General features: G+C 35.9%; 2 protein-coding genes across 4 annotated transcripts in view; one reads left to right on the top strand and one right to left on the bottom strand.

Moving 5' to 3' along the window:
* The window catches only part of LOC137395250 (replication factor C subunit 1-like), a 32,886-nt gene extending 18,169 nt beyond the window's left edge, over positions 1-14,717 (top strand). Inside the window, exons 14-20 of one of the 2 annotated variants that reach the window (XM_068082104.1) lie at positions 7,338-7,436; positions 7,590-7,738; positions 10,052-10,169; positions 10,662-10,807; positions 11,008-11,224; positions 13,087-13,260; positions 14,240-14,717. In XM_068082104.1, coding sequence (XP_067938205.1) covers positions 7,338-7,436; positions 7,590-7,738; positions 10,052-10,169; positions 10,662-10,807; positions 11,008-11,224; positions 13,087-13,260; positions 14,240-14,341 — 1,005 coding nt within the window. In that variant the 3' untranslated portion in view covers positions 14,342-14,717. The remainder of the gene's footprint in view (positions 1-7,337; positions 7,437-7,589; positions 7,739-10,051; positions 10,170-10,661; positions 10,808-11,007; positions 11,225-13,086; positions 13,261-14,239) is intronic. The other variant, XM_068082103.1, reaches the window with a different exon arrangement.
* A 16-nt stretch (positions 14,718-14,733) lies between these two features.
* LOC137395251 (coiled-coil domain-containing protein 60-like) lies at positions 14,734-27,099 on the bottom strand. Of its 2 annotated transcripts, XM_068082105.1 has the most exons (18): positions 27,015-27,099; positions 26,816-26,923; positions 26,167-26,268; positions 25,748-25,897; positions 25,381-25,517; positions 24,771-24,840; positions 24,505-24,632; positions 23,774-23,902; positions 21,191-21,337; positions 20,667-20,771; positions 20,339-20,512; positions 19,636-19,781; positions 19,186-19,352; positions 18,732-18,970; positions 17,401-17,562; positions 16,390-16,480; positions 15,892-15,912; positions 14,734-14,953 (listed from the first exon to the last, which is right to left on the bottom strand). In XM_068082105.1, exons 2-18 carry the CDS (start codon positions 26,894-26,896, stop codon positions 14,738-14,740), a joined length of 2,265 nt encoding a protein of 754 aa, XP_067938206.1. In that variant the 5' UTR covers positions 26,897-26,923; positions 27,015-27,099; the 3' UTR covers positions 14,734-14,737. The 2 variants fall into 2 exon arrangements, with proteins under 2 accessions (XP_067938206.1, XP_067938208.1); XM_068082107.1 differs by lacking the exon at positions 15,892-15,912.
* Between the last annotated feature and the right edge of the window lie 295 nt (positions 27,100-27,394).

Genomic DNA, 27,394 nt, shown 5'->3' with positions numbered 1-27,394 from the left:
AACAATCATTATTACACATACTATTAAATAATTACTATCTGAATGCCCGGCATTGCATGGATAAAAGTTTTTGCTCAAAAAAATTTACTTTTAATTCACATATTTAATTACCATTCTAATTTTTAAATGAACACTAGCTGCATTACCCGTCTACAGGAATAGATTCACGCGCAGCATAAGGTTTATTGAGAGTTGTCTTTCATACTGTAAAACAACTCCAAATATGCAGTTACATCTCCATCTCTCCCTCTTTCCCCTCTCTCCCTCCCTCTTTCTCTCCCTCTCTTTCCCCCCCTGTCTCCTCCTCGCTCTCTCTCCTTCTCTCCCTCTTTCCCCTCTCTCCGTCTCTCCCCTCTTCTCCCTCTCTCTCCCCCTCTCTCTCCCTCTTTCCGTCTCTCCCCTCTCTCTCTCCCTCTCTCTCTCTCCCCTCGCTCTCTCTCCCCCCTCTTCTCCTCGCTCTCCCTCCCTCTTTCTCTCTCTCCCTCCCTCTTCTCCCTCTTTCTCTCCCTCTCTCTCTCCCCCTCTCCTCCTCGCTCTCTCTCTCCTTCTCTCCCTCTCTCCGTCTCTCCCCTCTCCCTCCCTCTTCCCCCTCTCTCTCTCCCTCTTTCTCTCTCTCCCTCTCTCTCTCTCCCTCTCCTCCTCGCTCTCCCTCTCTCTCCCCTTCTCTCCCCCTCTCTCTCTCCCCCCTCTCCTCCTCGCTCTCTTTCTCTCTCTCTCCCTTAGTTCAACGCAACACATGCGGATAGACAACATTTTTGGTTTTTCTGTCGGGCGTATGAAGAAACAGTTTTCGGTGTGTGCCTACTTTTGAGCAGGCGACGTATAGCTGGTCATGGCTGATGCAGGGTGACAGTAAGTCGATAGCAGCTGCTCTCTTTCTTTTCACAATAGCGTATCACAACGCTCGGAGTACTCGTGAAAGTTCTGTAATAGTAAGTTACAGTAGGCCTACTCATAGCTGGAAAAAAATTAGTAACTCGGCTGCTGAAGGAAATGAACATGACCCACTATCACGAACAGCGGCAAATCCAACGTTATTAAGTAGTGGAGATGTGGCAATTCATAGACAATACAACATCGTATAAGAAACACTTACCTTTTTGATGTGGAAATTTAGTAGGTGAGAAATGCGTTTTTCCAGTGGCTCCAAGAAACAAACGTTTACGTGGCCTTCTCGGTACACGTTGGCAGTAAATATTAATAGCATGTAAATAACTACTTGTTAATTTATTTTATTTAATGAATAGTACATTTGTATAGCTGTATAGACACCTTTGTATAGGCCGCATAACTCAGGAAAGGTGCTTTTAAACACGGCAGAAAATTTGCCGTTTGAAAAGCGTGCTAACCGGGTATTTCGGTTAATGCGCTCGAGCGGTGAAAGAAAAACAACAGAATCGCCACACCTTTATATAAGCCGCTTGGCTCAAATCGTCAGAGAAAAGTAGCGGCTAATAGTCCATATTACGAAATTACGATATTACGATAATTAGTACTCATATTAATTCGGTTGGCTTCGTTCGACCGGATGGAAAAAGAAAGACCGCTCTATAATTTATTTACCGTTACTACACATATTACCTAATTCAGTTTGCTTCATACGACCAAAATTTGTACGACGATAAAAGGAAAGACCACTCTATAAGGCGGACAATCAATCAGATAGACAACGATTGCCGTTTATATAGTAGATAGAGAACAGCGTTTTTCTAGCGGTTGCAAGAAACAAATGTTCACATGACCTTTCCGGTACACGTTGGCAGTAAATATTAATTAGATGTAATTTACTACTCATTAATTTATTTAATGAGTAGTAAATTTTATTTAATTCACTACTAATATTTACTACTAATTTAATTTTACTACTTACTCATATTAATTAAGTTTGCTTCGTACGATCGAATCTGTTACAATCTTGCCACAATCAATACTCATAAAGGATCTATTCTTCAGCCCTGAACCCTTGTATATAGTACATATCAATCAATTTATCTTTGTATAAGCTATCCTGCATTACTTATTTGAAGTCATCCTCTCATGTAAATTTTCTTTCAACTTTTACACAAATAATCTCAAACTAAATATGAATTGTTCACTACTATCTTGCATTCAGGATTCTTCTACAGTTTCCGTTTTATTGGATAATATGCCTGCAAATAGAGGCTTTTTGTTATTTTTTTATCAGGAAAATAAAAGATTACTAACTAACTAACGATCGAATCGAAAAAAAAAGACCGCCATATAATTTATTTATACTGCTCATATTTGGGAGTTATCGGTGACTCAATATATCGAGAAGACAACTCATACTATTAGCATAGCAGTATTTATCGTCTATCCCTACGATGAATAGCAGGTTACGTATTATAATAGAGGCGTGTACTAACCGGAAATTCTCGTTAATGCGCCCTAGCGGTGAAAAAAAACCACAGAATAGACACGCCCTTATATAAAAGTAGCGGCTAATAGTCCGAAAAGTAAGGTACTCTATAAAGCGGACAGACAGATACACAGATAGATAGATAGATAGACAGACAACGATTGCCGTTTATATAGTAGATGTTTATTTCTGTGTATGCTATAAGTTTAATTTAGTTTTTGCTATATGCAAATATATTTATAGTGTTTTGAAAAAAGTCTGGACCCACATTTTTTTAGTAGTATGTATAAGCGTGCGTATTTTGACCAATCGCCTTTAAGGTTGGCCAGTATAATAAGCATGTGCATAGTTATTCCTTAGTATGGCAAGAAGGCTGTGTGGCATAGTGCCAGTTTTACCCGTCTGCAGAATCGGGGTTTCCGAGTTCACTTAAAGTGCAAAGCAGTTTTTTGTTCCAAAAACTTCATTGCTAGAACTCGACATACGGACAACAGACCAACAAACGACAAGCACCTAGATGGATATTTAAAGATTTGATATACTAGTACGCTGGTAGTCTAGTTGGCTGTGAAAGATCGTCGGGTGTGCTGATAAAGCACAGATAATAATTATGCGCGCAATTATTGTGAGATTATAGACATTGGTCGATTGGGGAGTTTGTTAGGATGTCAGTCCACCAAGCTGAGAGTCACAGGTTTGAATCACTTATGATGCAATGTGTTTTCCAACATCCAATCATGGCTTCTTACGGATGGATATAGCTCCTATTATAGTAAAGTTTGTATAGAAAAGAATTGGTGTTTTTCATAATCAAGTTGGAGCAACGTTACTGTACATAGAGGTTTAACTGTATAATTTTCTTGTGCATGAATTGCATTATGGTTTTAACAGTTTTCACAATGAGATGCTGAATATTAATCCTTATTTTACGAGAATTCTATGAGTTGACCAACTGGTATCTAAAGGTAAAGGTGTTGCTGCTAGCTATATGTTATAGTTGACAAATTGTTAAACCATAACTGCCACGAACAACTTTTATCATATTTACTAGGTAAATCAAACATGCTGATTCCGATTTTGTAATCAAAATAAAGATTAGGCCACTAACTTTCAGAGTAATGAAGAACTTTTTATAGCGTTTTAATATCGGTCTCGAAAACAACACGATCGGCATAACAAGCTCCGCCCATAAATACTTGACGTAACCTAGCTTTTTAGGAACAGAAGTTACGTAGGAATGTTTAGACCGATTTAGAATAATAGAGATGGGTGTTTTAAAATCTATTAATATCTAAATTCAGCCTTAAAAATAATATCAGTCTTTTCTGAAAGGTAGATAAGCTATTTAGCATTGCATATTTAAAAAGCGCAATAACAACGCTAGCTCGTGATAAAACCGCGCTTTTTGAGCTCATTTTTCTCGGCGTCCAGCCCATTTAAACGTCATGTAACAAGCTGCGAGCGATTTTAAATAGTTTATATCCCTTTCATAAAAACCTGAAACTATTTTACAGGCTGGATTTAGATAATAATGGGTTTTAAGACACCCATCTTTATTATTCTAAATCGGACTAAACATTCCCAACTTCCGTTTCTGAAAAAGCTAGGTTTCGTCACATATTTATGGGCGGAGCTTGTAATGCCGATTGTGTTGTTTTTGAAACGGATATTGAAACGCTTTAAAAAAGCCTAAATGACTTTGAAGGTTAGTGGACTAATCTTTATTTTGAGTACAAAATCGGAATCAGCGTGTCTGATTTACCTAGAAAATACGATAAAAGTTGTTCGTGACAGTTATGGTTTAAGTTAGCGTTAACTCTTCAGCTATCAAACCAATTTTTTATCAGGACATAATTTAGTATTTGGGTCTTTCCATAGAACTCGCCCATAAAGTGTGACATAGAGGCCAAAATCTCAAATCACCCCTACACTAGATTTAGCTTTTTTTAGAAAGCTCAACTATTCAAATTTTGTAAACAAAACAGTTATTTGCTGCTTTGTTTTTTAAATTTTGCAGTATATTGGTGTTTCTACAACAGGTCAGGGACAGGTTGCCGATGTAACAGGGGACACCATGTCATACCTTTTTATCAAACAAAAAGACACAAGCTTAATCATCTTTCACCTGCTTTAATACTTGGGTAATCAGGTTACAATGCCATAAAAACAGTTAACTATGGAGTGCAAACAATATACTATACATAAAACAATTGTCTTTCTTACCATACATATACATGTAGGTTGCCGATGTAACAGAGACACAAGGGGACACCATTTCACGGTTACACTGGTAATATTGCCAAATGGTAACACTATGTCATTACATATGTCCAACATACAATAAAAGTGATCATACATGTTTATATCTTTCGATTCCAGTTATTTAGGTTAGTTATCTTGGATTCAGGTTGCCTATGTAACAGGGACACCAGGTGATGCGGTGTTCCTGTTACATTGGTACCATCGGCAGAATGAATTCAACTTCACAGATGACAAGAAAACGAATTTGCAAAAAATAATGCTTTCTTTGAGTACATAATCTTACATTTCAGACCCCAATGCTTTCATGTCACACGTTTTGCAACAAAAACTGTCGGGGACACCACATAATAATGCTTTTTATATCAATAAGTGTTGGTGGTCGCTGGAAGTCGTACTTTGTGCCAGTTGATGTTTGGCTTGGTGCTATCAAAGCCAACACTTATCCATTATGACCCTGTTTTTACTTTGTGATAATCTAAACATGGAACATTTGATTTGTTTAATCACACATTGTGGGCGAGTTCTATGGAAAGACCCATTTGCTAAAACTTAATATTTGACAATATGAATTGTCATAACACTCGAACCACAAGGTCTATGAAAAAAATTTTGATACCGAAATAATCGGATTAAATTTTATATCAGCTGATGCCATAAAACAAGCCTACCAATGCATTGCAGAATCATCTCAGATATTTTTCAGTGATTTTCGCTGCGACTGTGAGTAGCAAGTTGAGTGTGTTCCAAGTCAGACGAGTTATCGCTATTGCTGTCGCTTACGGTATTATTATTATTGTTGAAGTTAAAATAATTACCGTAGCATTGCTCAATAGGCAATCATCAGAACTCCGTTGGTCTACAATTAGTGAAATCTCCTTGGCTGTAATGCGTCTGACATGACTGGTATTGCGAAAAAGAAATTCGGTTACAAAATTCAAGTTTTGCCAAGCGAAACCAACTACTTTTTATTGACTCAGCGCAGGCAGATGATTGTTTCCTTCCATTTCGATAGGCTAATTAATTAACTACTCGTTAATCAGAAAGGATTTTGTATGAAGCCCACTAAAGTCACACCATGCACCTCTTTGTCATTTGCTAACGCTGGGTCAATCCGCACTACGCAATAAGTTAGGAATCAAGCGTTTGTTGGACTGCAATGGTTTTTTATTAAAAGAAAATTATTTCCTTGAGGGAGAACATTGCCATTGCTAAATATAACTATCCAACATAAAAAGGTAAAATGAAAATAGAGTACGTGTAAGTAAATAAAATAAGTAAAATAAGAGAGCAGAAGAGCTAAAGTAAGCTAGTAAAATAAGCTCTGAAGTAAAAAAAGGAGGAACATGTGACCGTGGACAATAGTTACATCAACACAACACACTTTTATTATCATGTGGCTTTCTACTAAAGACATTCCAATCTACATCCTTTTCATCTTAATAATGTTTTGCATATGATGGGCTGTTCGCTGGTAACTTGGTGAATTTAGAAAGGCGGATGGCCTTCATATTCTTTCCTTAAAAAGTACTGAGAAACATCAGATTCTATTGTCTATAGTAGAATATATAGTCCTATATTGTTTGTCTGTATTGGCCCTTTCAATTAGAATGCCATATCCTGCTCATTGCTATATATAGCTTATACATCATGCAACAACAGCAAATATAAGAAATTAGCGTTTTTGTAGCCTAAAGTGAAGCATCAACTTGGTGCCATAGAGGTATACGCTGGTGCCATGGAGGTATACGCTGCTGAAAGCTGACTCTTTTAGTCATATAGTGAGCTAAAATAACATTTTTCTAGCCTTATCATCACACAATGTCTTCGTGTTTCTTGAAATTTAAAGACTCTTACACTGTCTCGTCTGCTCTGTCTGCCTTCTGTTGGTCGTCTGTTGTTCAAATTTTATTTCACAGCAATAAGGTTTTTGACACGCGAAGTTTTAAAATTCTCTGTGTGGCTGCTAATACAAAGAGCTATTGATCAATAAGTATTTCACTCATCGCTTGCGTCTGCTATACAAATAGTTGGTTTGGTACTGAGTGGCATAATAGTCATCGCTAAGCAATTCTAAACTTTGGTTTACAAACGTGAAACAGCTGTTCAAATAATTCTGTTTTTACAGCATCATGACAACAAACTATTGATGATATAGCTTGTCTTCAAGGATGTATTTGCTTTATGAAAAATAATAGTTTAGTTTAAAATGGAGTGGCCACGGGATCTACATTGTCAATCAACTTTGTTTAATCTAAAATCTTAGCTCTTATATTGCTACTAAAATGTGGAAAAGCACTTTACGTGTGAAACTTCAGCTCACCACAGCGGTGTTCAAGTAATGGCTGCTATAAACCATTAAAATGCGTTGAATTGAATATTAAACAAAAATATATGGGCAGACAACTCCTATCATTTCATGTATCAACCATGTGTAAATAGATTGATTAGTAGCTAGCTTGTTTTCTGGCGTTTAGTCAGGCTACATCAAACTTCATGTAGTGCATCTTAATCGCTTAATATTATTCTCAGTATTAGTCTTTGTTCAATGTTTGTTACTTTTTGTCTTTCATCGTTTCATATTGAGCCATGAGAACAAATAAAATTTACAAAAATGTGATTATATGCGTGGAAAGATACAAGATTTGATTACACAAATAGGCATCGTCGCCATTCTTTTTGCACTGTTTCACTGCAGGTGCTACACAATCTGTCTGTTTGGAGCGCCTCAAGTAAGAACCTTGACCGGCAGCAACTAAAGAGTGACAGTGACAAAGCTAAGAAGGATTATAAGATTGTGAGTAGATACAGCGATGCAGCTCTCTGCATGCGCTATACTCCATTCTCCGCTCCATCCTCTATACACCACGCTACAATGCTAATCTTTGACTTGTGAGAGAAGATGACTTCCATTTGTTGTTGTATCACCGCTATTGATTCCTATTTGTAGGATGCCTTCACAGCGTGTAGGATGGCGTTCAGCGAATCTGAGACGTCGAAGATGTCGCTAAAGGGCAAAAGTGATTTGTTCTTTTATGACTATTCGATACATCCTCTCTTCATCCAGGAGAATTACATACACGCAGTTCCTCATGCTAGGTGATATCGCTAGAGACTTTGTTTACATTTGAGAATTTGAGATAAAAACCTTATCTATGGTTTGTTCTCACCGCACATCATCGAAGTTTGTAAGTTTACTGGCGCTAAGAAAGGTTGTTTGGGTCAAGCCCATTTTAAGGCTCATATCTGTACTATGAACTTCAACGTCGCAGTTACTCTTGTTTGTATTTCATATTTGTTCAGTGTACATGTGTCATGTGCAGTACACAATTGCTGACAAGTATGACATAGTGCAAGTAATCACACTTTCACACTAGACAGATATGAAATACAAGAGTGACTGCACTGTGGAAGTTCATAGTACAGATATGAGCTTTAAAATGGTTTTGATCCAAACAATCTTTCTTAATGCCAGTAAACTTACAAACTTCAATGGTATGCGGTGAATTGTGATAGTGATGTAAAATGTGCGGTAAGTTGTCAGTAATATGCAATTGCCGGTAACTATGAAATAGTGTCAAGTTGAATATGATTGTACCACCGATAAGCTTCATAGCTTGCACAAGTTTAAATCAAACGGTTGCCTCTGGGACTGCCAAACATGAACCAGTCATTGATTATTACTCGGTTATCGGTAACACCTCGACTCTTCCACAATTCTCATGGTTTATTTAACATCGGGAGCAATGTCAAATGTTCAATGTGTGTAAACTAGAGTTGCCCCGATTTCAATATCGGAATCGGTATCGGTGCCGATATGGGTGTTAAGTATCTGAATCGGTATCGGCCGATCTTTTCTTAAAAAATCGGAAACTTCAGATACTTTTTGCAGATCAACTATTTAGCAGAAAACCGTATTTTAGCCTGCTGCACTAATCAAAAATCATCAGCTGCAAGTTCCTTACTTTCACCTAATGAATTCCAAGCCTGTCACACAATCTATTTCATGTCTATAGCCTGATAAACGTCAACACAGCTGAGGAATCTTGTGGCTTTAGACAGGACGTAATCAACAAGTGTGGTATTTCCCAATTACAGCGATATGATTTATTGCAGCCAATCACGAACAAGAGACTAATGATCGAAACAAGAAAGCGTGCGTGCGGTGTAACATTTCTATGTACTAGCATTACGAAAGTAATTTGAGCAGTCAATGCATAAAGTTATTTACGTATCTCTCTTGATCCTGATGATATGATGTATCGTTTGCATTGCATAAAATAACCTGAGTGGCTTATCGGTATTTAGCCTGTCCCCCATCATCTGTTGCAAGTGAATCCTTCTTCAGTACGACTCGCTACATCGCTAGTGATGGAAGATAAGGACGTCTCACCGAGATAATTGAATCACTAACGGTAATTTAGAGAAACGTTTATTTGCTCTAAACTTGTACCGGTGCATCAGTTCGTTCAGCAGTAAAAGACAGACTTCATTATCACAGAGAAAGATGTACCACTAACAGTAATTACCATTATTAATAGCAGATTACAAGAAACATGGACTGTTTTGTTACTAGATGCACGGTATGTCAGTATGTGAATTTAATATACATGTATATCTTTTTCCATAAATACAAACAAATAAATGCATTAATATTTATATTTTCTTTGCATTATATTTGTGTAATAAAATTAACAATTATCTATGCAACACAAAAGATCTAAATCGGTATCTGAATCGGATTATTTTTCTATAAGAATCGGTATATCGGATCGGTATCTGAATCGGCTGGTGAAGTTAGAATCGGGGCATCTCTAGTGTAAACCCAGATTTAGGAGTATATGGTTTTCTAGTTATTTACTCGAATTGAGCTGATTTTCTAGTCGTTACTTACTCATGAATCTTGTTTTCTCCTTTTTAATTTTTATTTTATTGCTGCTTAATTTATGAAAAAAATTATTAAAAGCGGTTTTCAATAAGCATTCGTTTCGTTTTACACGTGTCTGTAAGTTTGGAGTTATTCTCTGCTTGGCGCTTTTAAGCTGGGAATTACTCATCAATAACTCATTAATAGTTCCCATAAAAACATTTTAGCATTTACCAAATGAGTTTTTAGAAGGCAAGTGTTTAGTTATAGCCCACAAACATTTAACTATAAATGAAGACCTCAGGCTATGATTCTAATAGGTTTTGTTAGACTATATATTGCGTAGTCAAATGTTATGTCACCTCATGCGCTTATCCATTGTCAGTAAACCTAATTCAATCATCTCGATTACCCAATCAAGGTACACACTACCGTAGGTCTTTTCAATTTGGCAGGGAATCCCAAGTGTCGCAAGTACACCCTATCATGTACCCCATGTGCATAGGGAATATGAAATAACACTGATTCTGTTTCACCAATTTTAGCAAACATAATGAAGGGGACAAGCTGAAGCGCCTGGCGAAGGCAGCCAAGTTCATAGCCATGGGCGATGTCATTAGCAAGGCCATCCGAACAGACAAATGGGGTCTACTGCCAATGCAAGTGAGATATTTTTTTCCTTTGTCACAGTTACTGGCACTGGACTCGTTAACACATGACACACAAATGCACATCCGGTTGTTGAGTTGTGTGGTCATATTAAATGCCTGGAGCCAGTGTTTCATGTGATGCCAACTTGGAAATAGTTACACTCAGTGATTTAGTACTTGTGCATTGAAGTTTTTTTAGGTTTATTCAAGTTGAATGAACTTAAAAGCTGCCGCACTGGATTTGCTGCACTTGAATGGTTATACATATGAATGCACATGATTTTAAAATTAATTTGTTTATAAACATTCAAATTTTTGTTTTGTTTCTTTTTATGTTAGCTTCACCGTATGGAATCAAATTAGTGGTTAGACATTTTTTCGGATAATGGTTTGTGCTGCCAAAGATAAGCTGTGCTTGTTATGGCATATACGATATATCGAAGCTATATCCTCTGCAGGCCATGTTCCCCGGTGTTATGGTATATTGATGCTATATCTTGTGCAGGCCATGTTCTCCAGTGTCCTGCCTGCCGAAGCACTCATGGGCCATCTCTCCAAACAAATCGACTTTCCTAGATGGCTTGGCAAGTTCTCAACTACTAACAAGAATGCTAGATTGAATAAAGACATTTCTCAACACATGAGTTTAAAGTAAGCTGAAACAGACTTATAAATACACATCTAACAGGACTTTATGATCTACATTCTACACAGTCATTTTCTCATACAACACGTTTATCTGTAGTCAACTTCCTCTGGACACCCGAATTCTTATTTGTTAGTCAATCTTGTGCGTTTGTTTAGCACTTGTTCATTTTGTCGCGTAGTGACGCAATGAGTACCTGTTGCAGTGTGACAGCCAATGCCAGGCATGTTCTTTTGGACTATCTGCCTATCTTGCGTGATAGGCTGACACGCCCCTTAATAAAGGAAGAGCCGTCTGAGGGAGTGAAACAGGTGGTCGGTCTTTTAGAAGAATATGACCTCCTCAAGGATGACTACGACAGCATTCTGGAACTGACTCAATGGCCCAATCGGCGTGACCCTCGTACGCATATCGAGTCTAGGGTAATTTCTATCTTCTTGCTCATTTCTTTAGCAACCAGTTTGCTTGCTAGTAACACCTTCATCCAATCAGGCACCAAATTGGTTATTTGGATTCTAATAAAAGTTTTGAACTCCTTCAAAAATGTATTCAATGTTGATATTCGTTCTCATAGGAATGTGATATAATCTGAATTTATTAAATAAATTAACTGATATTCTGTTTTTCACAAACTTATTTTTGTGGTTTTCTGTTATTAGAGCTACCTGTGGTTAGCCCAGGAGTTTAATGCAGTCAAATCTCTATATGTGATTTTGTTCGTGTCAGTATCTGCTTGGTATGTTTGATAAAGCATTTGTGTTTGGACAAATTACCATAGCTTCTTCTTTCATAAATCTAACAGATTGTTATATATATTTCAATAAAAAAAATTCATTATATAAGTAAGGTATAAATAAAAAAAATTGAATGAAAGTATTCTACTGCAATAGAATTTGTTGTTGCTTAACTATAGACACAGGCCAACAGAAATGTAGGGTTAGTGATGCAGGATAGGGACAGGGTGGTAAAATTGTCGGTGCAGATGCACAGCATTGTTCATTATTTTTATATTCCAATATTAATTTTTACCTCATCATTGTAAAATGCCCCTTCACTCTCTTTATTCTTGTACAAAATTGTTATACTTAGAAAAACTTTCAAATTGCCGAGGGAGAATGTCATATATTTGTTTAAAAAATTTGTGTATCCAGGTTAGAATATGATGTTACTATGTAAGACTTTTCTTCCAATGAAGGTTTGTTATATTTTCATAGGTTGTTTGTGCTCTTGTAGCAACTCTATCATGCCTACACTAGCAATACTAACACTGTATATTGTAAAAACTTGATTTCATATTTATAAACACAGTAGACGCTCTTACAGCATAAATAATCTGTTATTTAAACACTTACGTTATATTGATTTTACGTTATATGAACAGTAAAATATATGTAAATTGTAAAAATCCGTTCCAAGATCTTTCCAAACTCTCATCCCTTTAGCCCTTTAAAAAGATAATTAGCGACCTAACTTTTAATATAATTGTTGTACCATAACTGTAGTATTATTAGTTTGTATCGACATATTTTTCACTCGGTTTATGGTCCTTGATTGTAATTTTACAATAAGTTATGAGGAGCGCAAACCTTCAATGTTAATTTACGTTGATTTTTTTCTCTTTATTTTTCTAGGCAGCAAGAACTACTATGCAAAGGAAAAAATAATAAAAAATATTTCATTATTTACATGTCTGTCTGGTTTTAGTAAGGGTTCATGGTTAGGATAAAAAATAGCTTGCAACATAGACGCCAATTCTTGGTATTCAGATTGGTAGACCGACACTCAAACATCGGCACCAATCGACTGCCTTCAAGTGTTTCTGAATAAAAGCTAACTAGCATAGCTACTTGTTCTCTGCGTTTTATCGACACACCTGACGATATCTCACGGCGAACTAGATTGCCAGGGTACTAGCATATATAATAGATATAACCCATATATAATAGAAATAACCCATATATAATAGATATAACCCATGTCACTTTCTCGATATCACAATATTTTTAGGCCAACTATGAGATTCTCGCTGTTCAAATCGAATTTGAGAACTTGTACCGATTTGATACTTCATGTTGTATGGAACTTTTTACATAATTCGAAGCAATAACTTTACACCATTTTTTACGTTCTGTGGAACTTACTTTATAGGGAGTTATGCGTTATAGGAGCTTCAACTGCAGGTGAAAATGACAGTTTCAGTGACAGTGAAACTTGTCCCGCTGTGTGTTATTTTTCATATCAGATATACAGCAGCTCCTTAGTTGCTTGCTTATTCGTTACACAGACGAAGGCAGCCCTCACCCGTCAATATAACAAGTCATCTCATAAGCTACACTATTCCATGGATGCAGTGCCTGTCAAAAAAAGACGGGTGCAAGCCTCTGCTAATGATCAAGAGGATGAGGAGGTTGATTCTGAGGGTGACTCGGATGAGGAGGTTGTGAAAGCTCTGAAAGTGGTTAGTTGTTAACACTGTTAAGTTAGTTGTTAGCACTGATTCACTGTGATTAAAAGATGACTTGCCCAAAATTTTAGTAGATTTTATCAGAACATATCAGTATTTTTCTGTCATTTGTGATTGTTTTTTATTTTTGAGTTGATCTGGCTGCCGGGATGTTTCAAGATTAAAATCGACAAAACTTGATTGCTTTGAAACCAACCAGATCAAGCGAAAGTGCGAGTATGACATCTATAGTTGCGAAGAGACTGAATAGAGACCCGTAATGCTGTTACATGAACGCAAAAGCCTATAGCAACAATGGCAACTATAGCAATAATAGCAACAATAGCAACTAGTTATGTCATTTCACATGCATTATTCTTCTGAACATTTTAACCGCGATCGAGTTTTGTCGATTTAATCTTAAAACATCCTGGCAGTCGGATCAACTCAGATATCAAAAACAATCGCAAATAATAAAAAAAATACCGATACTAAAATTTTGTCTAGGTTCATCTTTAGTTGGATAAAGGTGGGAGGGCTGGTTTAACCCCTTCTCAAGTATTGCCAATAGGTAAATGTGAATAGGTATTTTACACTACTGAATGTGTAACACTACGACAATTTATACTACCTAATATTACTATTAGTGCTATTAATAATACTATTGATACTACTGTTTACTGACTTTATGTCTGATGTCTCTGAAGGTCATGCGAGTGTCACATGATGATTCTATTAAGACCTGTAATTCTTCACTTTAACAAAACCTTTCAATAGGGCCAAACTGCTTTCAAGTAATATATTTCATTGGGTTAAATGCACAATGTGAAAATTATGTTCAAAGGAAGCTAGATCTTTTTTGTTTTCTCAAATATTTGGTCCATTCAACATGTTGCTCTCACAATTATGATTGTCTCCTGGCAGTTCTTCTTCAGTGTCTCATTGATGAGTTTTTTATTATTCAACTAATCCTTGCTATATTTATTTTTTGCAGCCATCAAAGAGGTCTTCAGCAAAGACGTCGAGTCAGAAAAGCAATCCTTCCACAAATAAAGAAAAGAAGCCGCGAACCTCAAGAGGTGGTAAGAGAAAATAAAAGCAGTGTTCTAGGGCTAGCGGTCTTTCTTGTCTTATGTACACGTGCAGTTCAGGTTTTGGTTACATACTGTAAATACTGTATATTGAATGAGCATTGTGTTTATCCTGTTACAGAAATATATGTATATCGTTTACAAAAATTTTATCAACAACTTGCATGTGTTTTACTTTTTATGCTATTGTCCCTCAAATGTTGCACTATGGTAAAGTGAGTAGGCAATAAATTATCAACTTTAAAATATTTGGCTGAGAGATTTTCATTCATGACTTAGCAGGGCTGAGTATACTGGGTCAACAAATAACATGCAAAGATGTAAACAAAAGAAAAACAAAACAGGAAACCGAATACTAACAATGAACTGCACTAAACCGTTCGCATAATATTGCCTAGTTGCTATCGGCTTGATTTAGCCGGAGCTGTTTTTGGTCGCTCAATGGCAGGAAACAGATGGTGAAACAAATCCTCGAAATCTTCTTCATTCATTTCGATTATTCGATCCCTGCAAAACTCAACAGCAACAGCTATGTTTGGGGAGCAGATCTCCCATGAACGTATTAGCCTGAGAACTCGGGTGAACTTATGCTCGCTTGCCTTGCTTGAGCTTTCAGTCTACAATATACAGAGCTAAGTTTGTTAATCATTCATGTGGGCATATACATGTATTTGGCGTGTTTGTCGACTTGGTTATCACTCCACTCCAATATTTTATCAATCACGCAGTTAACATTAACTACTATCAGATCATGCAGTGCAGAATTAACAAGATTAAAGGGACATTCAACCTCAAACACAAATATTCTTGGACATTAACTCTTAGGTTATGCAGTAAAATCGGATGATTTTACCTGATCAATATGATAACACGAATCATTTTCAGAAATAGGAAAGTTGGTTCAACTTATCGACATCTACAGCTAGATCATTACAACATTGAGGGTTTGGGTCGACAGGCTTGGGGAACTGCTAAACAAACGGAACGGTGTGCAAACTATGTGCAGTGTAATTATAAAATATCACTAACAGATCATAGTGAATGGCTGGAAACTAATTATAGGACGATACCATTGATATTGGCGGCGCGACATAGCTTACACGTTGCTAAAATACAAGAGTTGAGAGAGTCAGTTTCTTGTTCATGTATCATTACAGCCACACACACTCCATTATCAATCAGTAATACCCTTTATTCCTGTTGAATTGAACAGCCAATCAAGAATAGCAACCCACAAAGGCAGCAAGTCAAACCGTACAAATAAGTTATCGTTCATTTAATTCCATACAAACGCTGACATTTGGAGTCTCCTATGCAAGCAACGCGTAATATGAGTGATTGTTGAAGGATTATTTGATCACTGAACTTTGCTCGACTCTGTAATGCGCTTACTGTCGGCGTCAACATATAGGTATATCTCTTCGTTGGTTCAGCAATCAATTAAAGTGACAAACAATGGGGTGCATTTGTGCTGTTAAGACAAATTCAGCTGCAAACACCAGACTAGCAAATATATGAAACACGCAAAGTAAGGTGAGCATTATTAGGAATTCACCTTGTTGTCAGGTCCGTATTTCTAAAAATTCAACAGTGGTGTTATGAACATCAGCAGCATAAGTAATGCTGTCTGGGAGCAATTCAACAGAGGAAGGTTTGAAATGTTATTGTTCATAAATTCCACATTGAACTACACGGGACAGGATAGAATGTGCAACAATATAGGAACTAGTGAATGGAGAAAAAGAGACAGTAAACATTGTCATTGGTTACATATATGGAAATAATATCTGTTCGCAAAATAATACGGCAAAGCTGATGGAGAATGGTGTGGAGAATATTGAGATATTGCATTTGAGTAGGGACGAATCACGGATATATTACCAAGGGTTCTTTGAACAATGTACTTCCTGTTTTAAATGACAAATTGTTAAGTCTGTAATATGCAATGATTGTTTTTGTCATAGGTTTTAAAAGTATTCAATTGGAATATTAACGTTTCAATACACCTTTGCCATAAAAATTGTCAGTCAAAAAGCAAGTAACGATTACTTACTATGCCAAATATTCTAAGTTTGTTAAGGATGTTCTTGAAGTACCATTGGGATGAGCAGTCAGCTGGTACTAGACTTGTCAGTTCATCATACCTGTATTATCGAAAACATTCTTGATAGATTCTTCTTTACAGTTATATATGAAAGTAGGAAATATCTTGCAAAAGGCGTTTTCAACTCAGAAGTCAATCAGGCATACCAAATAAGATATCATTTTAATACCCAGCCCAATATTTTTTAAAATAATCGATGAAAATGTGTTCTTTGACTAAGGCAATTGCATGATAAATAAATTATGCGTTTTTATGTTGAATACTTCTTGGGAGTTTCATCGAAATTTTGGAAATCTTTACTTGGAAATATAATTATCGCATTTTTGTGTTAATTATCAAGTTAATTAGATAATATATTTATAACAAATCTAAATACACTTCATTATGACTATTACTGACAGACTTCAGACATACTGGAAACCATGACTTACAGGGTTTACCATGAACTTGATTGATTTGTTGAAGTTTTAAGTTGAGCAAACAATTGAGATGAGTCATGTGTATATGCATATGTAAATGACTAGTCGTTTAAATACAAATAGAGTTGTACTTCTCTCACATGAGCTTATTGAACTGTGCTCAGGTGCAATAGTCTTAATATCATGTTACCAACAGAGCTTTTTTACATGAAGGTACTATATTTCAGGCCATTTAAAGCATTGGTCTTCTTGCAACTGGTTAAACTGTATGTACTTGTTTAGCAACTTGAAAAGGACCTGTAGTCTCAACCAATCAATTGAAGATGTCTGTATAGCCTGGGCTTGCTTTTGTTTTGTCTGTTTTAAAAAGAAATGTGAATCTATTCATACCATTCCAGTCAAAGTTTAGTTTCAATATTGACTTACTATATACATGTATATAAACCAGTTGTCGAATTTATACTAAGATCCTTGTTAAACTGGGTTGTTAATCATAGTGATCATCGCTGTAGCCATAGTAACCATCGCTGTAACCACTCACCATTTAGCGTACTTTGATTGGTCTTGTCTTTGGTTCTTTTCTTTTTCCGACTCCCTTCTTTTGTGTTCACTTTTTAATCTCATGTTTTTCAACGCTCTATGGAAGCTGTTTTCGCTTGTTTCCATCGCGCTAAACTTGTCCTGGCATGTTTTTAAACGATTCCTAAAATTAACAAAGTGTTTGCCTTGCAGGGATTTTTTACATAGATCAAAACGTTTTGATAAAAATATTGTAACTTTACAACTTTGCCAAGCAACAGTTCTACACTCAGGATCATATGATTTTACGTCAATATCTTCTTTAGCTCTACAAAAAGTTCAGAATAATTTTTTAGAGTTTTGTCAAGCTGTAAGTCTTCTGTCACTATGGTTGGTTGACATTTATTTTGTCATAATAGGTACTTTGTTTCTTAGTCAATGTGTTGAATTAGTGTTGCTGTTAAAGATGAGCGGACACAAAAGTTTTGTAGATTTTATCAGAAAATGTTGGTATTTTTTATCATTTGCGATTGTTTTTTATGTTTGAGGTGATCTGATCTAATTGCCAGGATGTTTCAAGATTTCAATCGATAAATCTTGATCGCAATTAAAACGCTCAATCAAATAATATATATATCAATCGCAAATTATAGAAAAATACTATTACTTTCTGATAAAATTTACTTGAAATTTTGTGAAAGTTCATCTTTAAAGCACCGCTCACACAGTTCAATGACTCACTCAACTTGACACGAGTTCGTTAGCTTTTTCTTAAAGAAGACTTTCTAATATCCTCTACTTGTTCAACAATACTTAAAACTGAAGGCTTTGTTTTTATGTCAAATTATTGCTTGATATACACAATGCTCCATAATGCTCAATGTATGCAGAATTTGATCTACAATCAGTAAAAGGTTGTGCGCAGCAATGTTTTGTAAATGATGACCAAAATAGTGGTCAAATGTATAAATAAAATAGTGGTAAGGCATTTAGGCGAAGGGGTGGCTACACTAGTTTTACAGCAGTGACGCTTAAAAAGATGCATCATAGCAATACTTGAGTGAGCGCACCAACTGATTATGCATGCTGATATTTTTCAGGATATTTCAAATCCACTTACAATTTTTATTATATCTGAGCTAGTGATATATTGTATCCTTGCAAGTATACTTCTAGGTGGAAAAAAATTACAATGGCGAGGTTTTCGTTGCTGGTAACTTTTCAAAACAACAGAAATTGCGTCGCGCCATAACATAACACCCGCGTTGGCATCAAGCATTGATCACCATATCAAAGGCAATATGAGTGCATTAATATTTTATTTTTTTGGTCCACTGTATATCAGGCTCTTACTTTTCTTGATAGTCTAGTTCATCATGCAGTCGTAGTGCTCTCTCCTCCTTCACCTCCGCCCAAGATTGCTTTAAATCCTGTGATTGGTTGATAAGTTTGCTGCTTTTACATGATGCCTTGAATTCGAGCAGTTCTTTTGAGGATTTTGGTTTTACTGAAGCCGTTGCTCGATACATCCTCGAATGAGAGAGCCTTTCCATAGGAGTGCTGTCCATCTTTGCCGCTTCCTCGAGTTGTTTCTAAAAAGAAGATATACCTCAGTTAAAAGACCATTATTCCATCATCTCGCTTTTTCATAAAAAGATTTCCTTAATCAGTAGATTGAGTCTAATACTAGGGTCACACAAGCATGTTCCTTGGACACTGATATATAAGCAGAACTTTCTGGTCGCACAAGCTTGTTCCTTGGACACTGATATGTAAGCAGAACCTTCTGTCACGATGTAGAACTTACCGCTAGTTCTTGTTGTTTGAGCTCTTCTCTCGTTATATTTAATAAGGAAGACCTCGCACCTGTTCCTGGCTGTCTAGTCGGTGGTCTGGTACTGGCAGCAAGTTCGTTATCCGGGGCTGTTATGGTGATTGGAGGTGGTACTGTTATTGGTGCTTCAAATATTTGTTCTACAACGAGGAATTGTCTTAGCATAGTTGGTAATAGTCATATGGTCTGAGAATTGTTTTGTTTTGTCGCCCACAAGAAAATAGATAGTATTTTTAGATAGGCATTAGCTTACCAATGCTTGCATTATTTATTACAAATTTAGCAGTCGTTGATTGATTTGAGCCGTGGTATAATGGTACTTCTTGCACTTTATGTGAGATGCCTGGGTTTCGCTGTTCATTATATATAAGAAGGATAGTGATGCCACTAAAACATGATTGTTACAATATTTTCATGCCTTACCTTCTATAATATTGCTGTCATGGTCAAATCGTGAGTCATCTAAGCCACTAGTTGAATTGTCATTCATAAGTGTCATGGTTTCGCTACCCTGGCTGTGGGCTATAGAGCCAGACCTGCTTCGGATCGACTGAGCGATGGAGCCAGACCTGAATAGTAAGAATTGGGTATATCTGGCCAAGCTGGAGTATTCCTAACATAAAATTGACATACATATATGTGTATACATATGCATATGTATACATCTATGCAATGATGATATGATATATCCTTTATTCCATGGAGTTAACATTATTTTAGTTCAAATATAGTGTGCTAACTAACAACAGATATTTAGTTTAAATATAATGCACTACTAGTATAACAGATATATAGTTTAAATATAATGTACTACTAGGATAACAGTTATATAGTTTAAATATAATGTACTACTAGGATAACAGTTATATAGTTTAAATATAATGTACTACTAGGATAACAGTTATATAGTTTAAATATGATGTACTACTAGGATAACAGTTATATAGTTTAAATATAATGTACTACTAGGATAACAGTTATATAGTTTAAATATAATGTACTACTAGGATAACAGTTATATAGTTTAAATATAATGTACTACTAGGATAACAGTTATATAGTTTAAATATAATGTGCGACTTACCTATTTATCACAGTAATTTCATTACTTGCATTATAAATTCACCTGCTCAGTCGTGATGGATAGAATGTTGATCGCCTTTTCTCTGTTCGAGGTTTGGCCTTCTTGATTTCTTTTGGTTTGACAGGTTTAAACAGGTTGTCATATCTTAGCTGCTCTCGCTGCTTTTTGTCTTCTATTGTTCGTTTGTTGAGCTCAATGCCACCCATCTTGTCAGCGCTAAAGAATCAGATCGGAATCTGTGGGGAGGTATGCTAACTACCGTCCAGTGAATACAAAGAATTCTAAGGTTACATGTAGAACTGTGAAATGGGTTTTTAAAGTAATAGCCAAGCTTATATTATTTCACGTAATTCTATATTGCAAGACCTACTTGAGCTCCCAACAAGTTATTAAAGGCGACATGGTGACTGTCTCAGCGATATCCATTGCCTTCAGAATCCAGTGCAGGCAGCAGAGTTGTTTAAACAGCGTCTCCCTTCAAACAATATAACAGCTCTTCGCTGAACTCCCAATATTTGCTTTTGATGCAGTGATTCCGACACATAACAATTAAAACAAAATGTTTTTCAAAACTAAATTTTGAAAGTTATTTTTTTATTTATACAGAAATAGATTGAAAAAGTGTTTCAGTGGCTGATGCATTTTAACTTTATTTGTTGTTTCACAAACTTCTAAAGTCAGTCAGAAAAGGAATTGCCACTGGAATATTTTACATTCACTTCAAACGTGAAAAGTCTTTTGAAGTGCTTTGTATAGGAATAAGTGCTCACAGATTTTAATAAAATTAAAACATTTGGAATTGCAAACATGAATCCATCTTTTTGTGTTGCATTGAGATTTTTTATCAACTATAGGATAAAGGTAAATTTATCTTATAGTTGATTGCCAATTTACCCATGTATTTCCCCTGTCTGATGCTTTTTTTGACTGATATTTCCATGGACAGGAGTGTAAGGCCTTGGGGCAGCACCTTTCCTTCTTCTCGGCGATGCTGTTGTCATCACAGATTTTGCTCTAACACATTTCTCTTTAGAATGTGATCTACAATATATTAGGTTGAGTTTATTAATCTTGAGATGTAAACTAAAGTTGAAGAAGATTTTCTAGAATGTTACCTCACATATAAGCTACATACTCATTTACTGTAGCATTCAAACATTTAGTTTTTATAGTTGCATGTGTGTTTTGCAAATCAATCACCCTACAGCGAAAGGCTTATATGCAGGATTTAAAGTAAAAAATATGTGTTTTCCACATTTATGTGTACAAATGTGGTATGGTTTTATAAGGCTAAGAATTATTGTAGCGAGTTCAAATCGCATACGATGTAATCTTTTTTTCTCAATTTCCAGCCCTGGCTTCGGGCAGACAGACACACAGGGCCTTTATTATAGTAAAGATTCTTCCAGATTTCAATTTAAAGTTTTGCAGTGTTTGTCTTTGTGCTTATTTATGGAATTATAAATTCTTTCAACTGTTGACTGCGTATTTAGTGAACACATTTGTACAGTTCTCAAATCTTACAAAAACAATTCTGTTTTGCTGAAAATTGAGCACTATGATACCCACCTGTACTCAGCTTGTATCATGCTTATTGTATCTGCGTGAATTGAACACTCATTAATCATTAATATTATCATAAGATTATTTCCTCTTAAACAAATATATTCACTTCATCGTTTCTTTAGCTGGTCCTTGACATTTCGTAAGATTTCTTAATTTCATAGAAATAAAATAGTTTTTTATTGATTATCTGGTTTAATGTTCTTGAATTTGGCAACAATTTAAACAACTCACTACATTGTATATCAATACTAGCAGCGAGTTGTACTACTTTAGTAATTTTAGTTTCAACTCGGTGAGAAGTCGGCTTCAAAGGCTATTCCCATTATACATGTATATATTACTGTGTAATAATAAAAGGGTCTGCGATATACATTCTAGCCATGGTTTTCGAATGTCGCAGATTTCGAACAAATCAGATTTTGAGCAAAAAATAGTTTCTGACCTTTCGCTTCATACGCCAAACAACAATTTGCAACTCGCACACCCTGAGATAGGCAGCGGGAACCTGACGACGTGGCTTGATTACCAACTGGCACTCTTGTTTATTATTTTTAGTATTCAACCTTTGTATGTTTGTTGACGTTTACAATAGACTAAATGTATTTTCTGTTTTGCGGAGTGTATTCTTTATTTTTACATTTTATTAGAATGTAAATTATTAAATTATTTGTTCGATACCTTTTCTACTTGAGGCGGGAAGAAGCGAGTCTGGGGTATGAACCACTACAGATACAGCGAAACATTCCCCAGTCTTGACTTTTCCATCGATAGACTATTTATATAAAAAATTCCATATACTTTATGTAAAATGTATAATGTTCTCTGTTAATATATAGTTTATCATTTAACTTTTCATTTAATATAAAAAAATATAAAAAGCTTTAAATGGTAGTTGTTTTAGTTTTGCAAAGAATTAAAATTCTTTAATGAAATCTGAAAAATAATTTCAGAGTTTGAACAATTCACTTATCAAACAGCCTTCAGGGATAGATTTGGGTCAGAAATAGTGGTTGAACTTTATATCAGAATGTATCATCATACTTGAGTGTACTGCTGGTGTGACCTGCCCACGCTTCTCTTCCAGCAACTCTTTCATTTAGTGTTATAACCACTGATTTTGCCTCCTGATTTATTAATTCCATTTTACCAATGCATCTTCTGTTGGATAGCAGCTTTCAGCTGTGATGTATCGAGTTCGGTTTAGAATTTAAAGCACAAATACTGATATGATCCTCTTACAGCGATTCAAACAAGTATGCTGACAGTCCCTGGCACTGTGAGAGATTGTCATGTGTAATAACTATGGGCACAATTATTGTCAGCAGCAAGTTGGTCGAGTGGTGCAGTTGGTAGTGTGCTGGTCTGGGGATCTGAATATTCAGGTTTGATTCCTGGTAGATGCAATCTTTTATCGGCTCTTATTATAGTAAAAATTATAGTCTAGTTCTTTCCCTGTTCTTTGATCTGTTTTCTGACCTTCTGGTCCTTGATTCTTTGACCTAGTTTCTTGTTTGTATAAAAAGCTCTGTCATCACTTTATTAAGCGTAGAACATTTCAAACGTGGGAAGAGTTTTCTGCACAAATCAATGTTGATATAATTATAGTGTTTAGATGTTAGTCATATGTCACTGGTCTGGTTTATAATGGATTGACATTTAGGCCCACATCGTAATGTCAACTGAAAAGTTTAGTTTCAGAGAACAAACATACAAGTTCAAAGTACAGAACAAACTAAAAAGTATGAAGTGTAATTAAAAAAACTTGTATTTTAGGCATCTCTTCATCTGGAGTCTCTCAGCTCTAACAACAAGTTTAATGAGATAAAGCATAATTTTTATGTTGCAATTCATTTTTTCACAGGTTTCCAAATGTTTTACGGGTAAGGAGTTGTGTTCCTTTTGACAACTCACGGTTCATTGTCTGTGTTTGTATGACCACTGTATGTTTCAGGTCTGGCCATAAATCGAACATGTTCTAGGTCTTCAGTTGGCTCATCTTCTTGCTGCGCATATTCCGGTACCTCTATGTCTACAAACTCTCTACAATCCATACACATTTGGTCATTGTACCAGGGTTCCAAGGCACAAGCCTTTATAACACAAAATACTTTCGTAACTCTGCAATTAACTATTCTCAAGGAAAGAAAGTTGTAGGTAAATATCTAGTTTCATAATTTTCTATAGAGTGTTCATGAATCCATAGCTAGCCATTTATTAAAATTAAATTCTACTGTCAGACTCATGTAGAGCCTAATAGTAATAAATGGACAAATTACAGCATTATGTAATCGGGGATAATTGATTTGTTCGTAAAGTCAGTCAAATCCAAATTTTTCTAAAATTATTTTAGCTGCTTGTTTGCGTAAACCATTGTCACATCAATTTTTAGGAGGCTCTGTTATCATAGTGTAGTTTTTTATTTACTTTTTTTAAACAGGATAAACCTTTATATGTATCTGCTTTCGAAGAGGTTCGTTTTTTGTAACCATCTCTCAAGCCTTCACGTAACTTCAAATAGTTTATATTATATTCTATCTGAGTGCAGGTTTGTAACACTACAGAAGATAAGACAAGGTAAAAAGCCGTGGGAGGATGTCAAGATCTTTTTCTTTTTGTAATAAGGTGAACTTTTTATTGCTTACTTGGAGACATCAAAGTAGTCCTGAAGTTCATCTTCTGATTCCGATTCGCTGCCACTGGACTTCGCCATTTGCCAGTTCATCATGGCTTTTTGTTTTGCTAACGCAGCATCAGATTCTCTCTGTGATATCTGAGTGAGACAATGTTGTACTAAGAGTGTCATTCAGACATTTCAAGTTGATTTGATATTTGCTTGTTATATTAACATTATGAGAGCATTTCACCAATTGTTTGGCTATCGTGGTTATCCCAGTATCAATAAGCTTACCGTTTTCGTCCATTCATCCTCCAACACTTTAAATAAACCGTGTCCCAACTTCACATTTCGAAGCAAGTTTCTACAAGACAAATATTTGTTTATTTTTATATGGCAGCCAACGCTGAGCTCTTATGTTGGTTTGTGTACATTCTCAAGTGTCATGTTGGAATTTGTAGACATACCAATTTTACACACTTACCGGTGTTTGTTTAGGCCTGTGTGTACTAGTATCGCGTAATCAATATTCTAACTAGTCAGATGTTTGTGTAATATTGAAACCTCTTAAAAAATATTCTGGTACGCAAATTTCAATCTGCCACAGGAAGAACTGGACAAATTTATTTGTTTTTATTTGGCGCAATAGGTCTGGCGAGTTGAAGCCACATTCAGGGACTCTTTTTTACTCCAGAAAGTAGTTCTGACCAATCAAATGCTGTATCTGTGAGAATATGCGCTGCAATTGGTTACACCTACTCTTGTCACATTCTGTCAGCGGAGATTTTGTGGTTGGCTTAAAACCGCAAAGAACCTTTTGTTGTGAGATTATTAATAAATCTATAAAAGTTCTGCTACTGACTACTACTTGGCCTTTATATTTTATAATAAACAGTAAACATACCTTCCACGTTCTATTTCTTTTCTGAGTGTGTTTAGCTGTTTCTTTGACCTTCTGAGCATGTATTTTGATTCGGGGCGCTCACCCTCTTCAAGGGATGAAGAAGGAGTCGATGGCTTGCTCTGTTCATACTCATTTTCCTGCAACCATCAAACACGAGGAGTGCATAACTTCATACTGAGCATGCAATAGTTTAATTTACTATCTGAATTGGAAAGTTCCACACCACTATATCAGTACGCAATTATTTTTATTCCAGTCTAATTCAGAATTCGCCCAATACGCTTGGTATTTTGTTCATCTCATCACAAAAATGCGTGAAACTGTATTTTGATTTTGCGACATATCAAAAAATCTGAACAAAACTAACCTGGTGTGGCAGACCCAAAGCATCTGTTATGAGTTTTTTGTTATCGATGTAGACAGGATGCCCTATTGCTCTGTATGGCCTCTGCTTCAAGCTTACAAATCCCTGATTATTGATCTGGTCCGTTCTTCTGTCGTAGTTGATCTTCCTAACCTACAGCGTAAAGTATTGATAAGTGCTTTCCTGCCACTCTAGCTTGTTTACAACTATCGTGTCGTACTAGCTTGTCACAGGGGATATCTGTGTTTAAAGTCTATCATTTTACAAGACGTCGAGAGCAGACAACTTCAACCAAGTTTCAAATGAAACTAAACAACGCGTATTTTGACAAGCATAAAACCAGACAAAACTATGTGTTGCACATAATTCCTGTTTTAATATTATGGTCATGCATTCGCTCGGCCAAATGTGTAAAATCTAACCTCATCTCGTGTAGGTTTAGAAGGTTCTAGAATGGTCATCCTTCCCATGCATCTCGCTTTTATTTTTGCTTCTCTCGAAATGTCCTCAATGGGTAGTGGAATCTAGATAAACATTGGTCCTATGTACATATAATCACTCACACTTGTGTAACCTGATTCAGCTAGGCATATCATATACTATTTTACCAATGCATGCACCTTTTTTGTTACACACATATTTGTTGTCTTACAAATGCACTGTATTGTCTTACACAGCCATTTTCTGAGAGTAACTTTTTATGTGGTATAATGATGTTTTTATATCATTGTTAAAAGTCAGGAACTTCTTTATGCGCATTTCAAGTTGTAGCATTAGGCCGAACATTTGTGTAGATAGTACCACATGCTTAATGAGTACATTAATACCATTTACTGCGTCTTCCTGTAGAATACTCTTACAGATGCATCTCAACTAAAGGTTGGTTTTGCGGATTAGAATCCTTATTGCATATATTTGAATAGTAGTTTACGTATTAAATAAAAAGTAATGTAACTACCCTAAATATAAGCTATATTATTGCCTTGAGCTTTTTCAAATTATTGCTGAGCCAAGATCACAATATTGTTCAAAACTTATGCAAAAGCTTCTCAGAAGGCTTCGATCTCTCACCTGGGTAATGTAGGACAACTCTTGTGGCCGACCTGGAATTGCATTGCCCCAGTAGTCTATCTTGCCAAAGCTTAATGACATCACGAGGCATAGAAAGACTAAATTCCGCTACAAAATGGTTTAAGTTGACTGATTGGAAGGAACTCTGCCTAGTAAGTGATTATATTTAGTAGCAGTAGTTATTGATTGTCGTACTTACCAGTAAATCTTAACTTTCCATAGAGACAACAAACCCACTACATCACGAGTTACCCTAGTTCAACTGAGTTCAACTTACTCTACACACCACTATGCTCTTGTGATCAAAGCGCAAGCACATGAATAACCCATATTGTATGTGAGTTCATGTCGCCAAGCAACAATAGCCTTTGCTCCTATCTTTGTCTTTCAGTTAACTAATCAAATCTAGATACTTGTTCAAGTGTTAATGCTGTCTAAACAATGCGAAATGCGTGGCTAAAAACACTGAATGCAATTATGCAGGCTCTAGTATAAGAAAATCAATAGATTCCATATATGCTATATGCTTACAATTCATTGACCAGCTAGTTATACATTGGCCACGGTACACATTGGCAA

The sequence above is a fragment of the Watersipora subatra genome, chromosome 4, assembly GCF_963576615.1.
Source record: "Watersipora subatra chromosome 4, tzWatSuba1.1, whole genome shotgun sequence".
In the NCBI taxonomy this organism is placed as follows: Eukaryota; Metazoa; Bryozoa; class Gymnolaemata; order Cheilostomatida; family Watersiporidae; genus Watersipora; species Watersipora subatra.
Note: the sequence above shows the minus strand (reverse complement) of the source record. Positions and strands in the feature narration are given on the sequence as shown.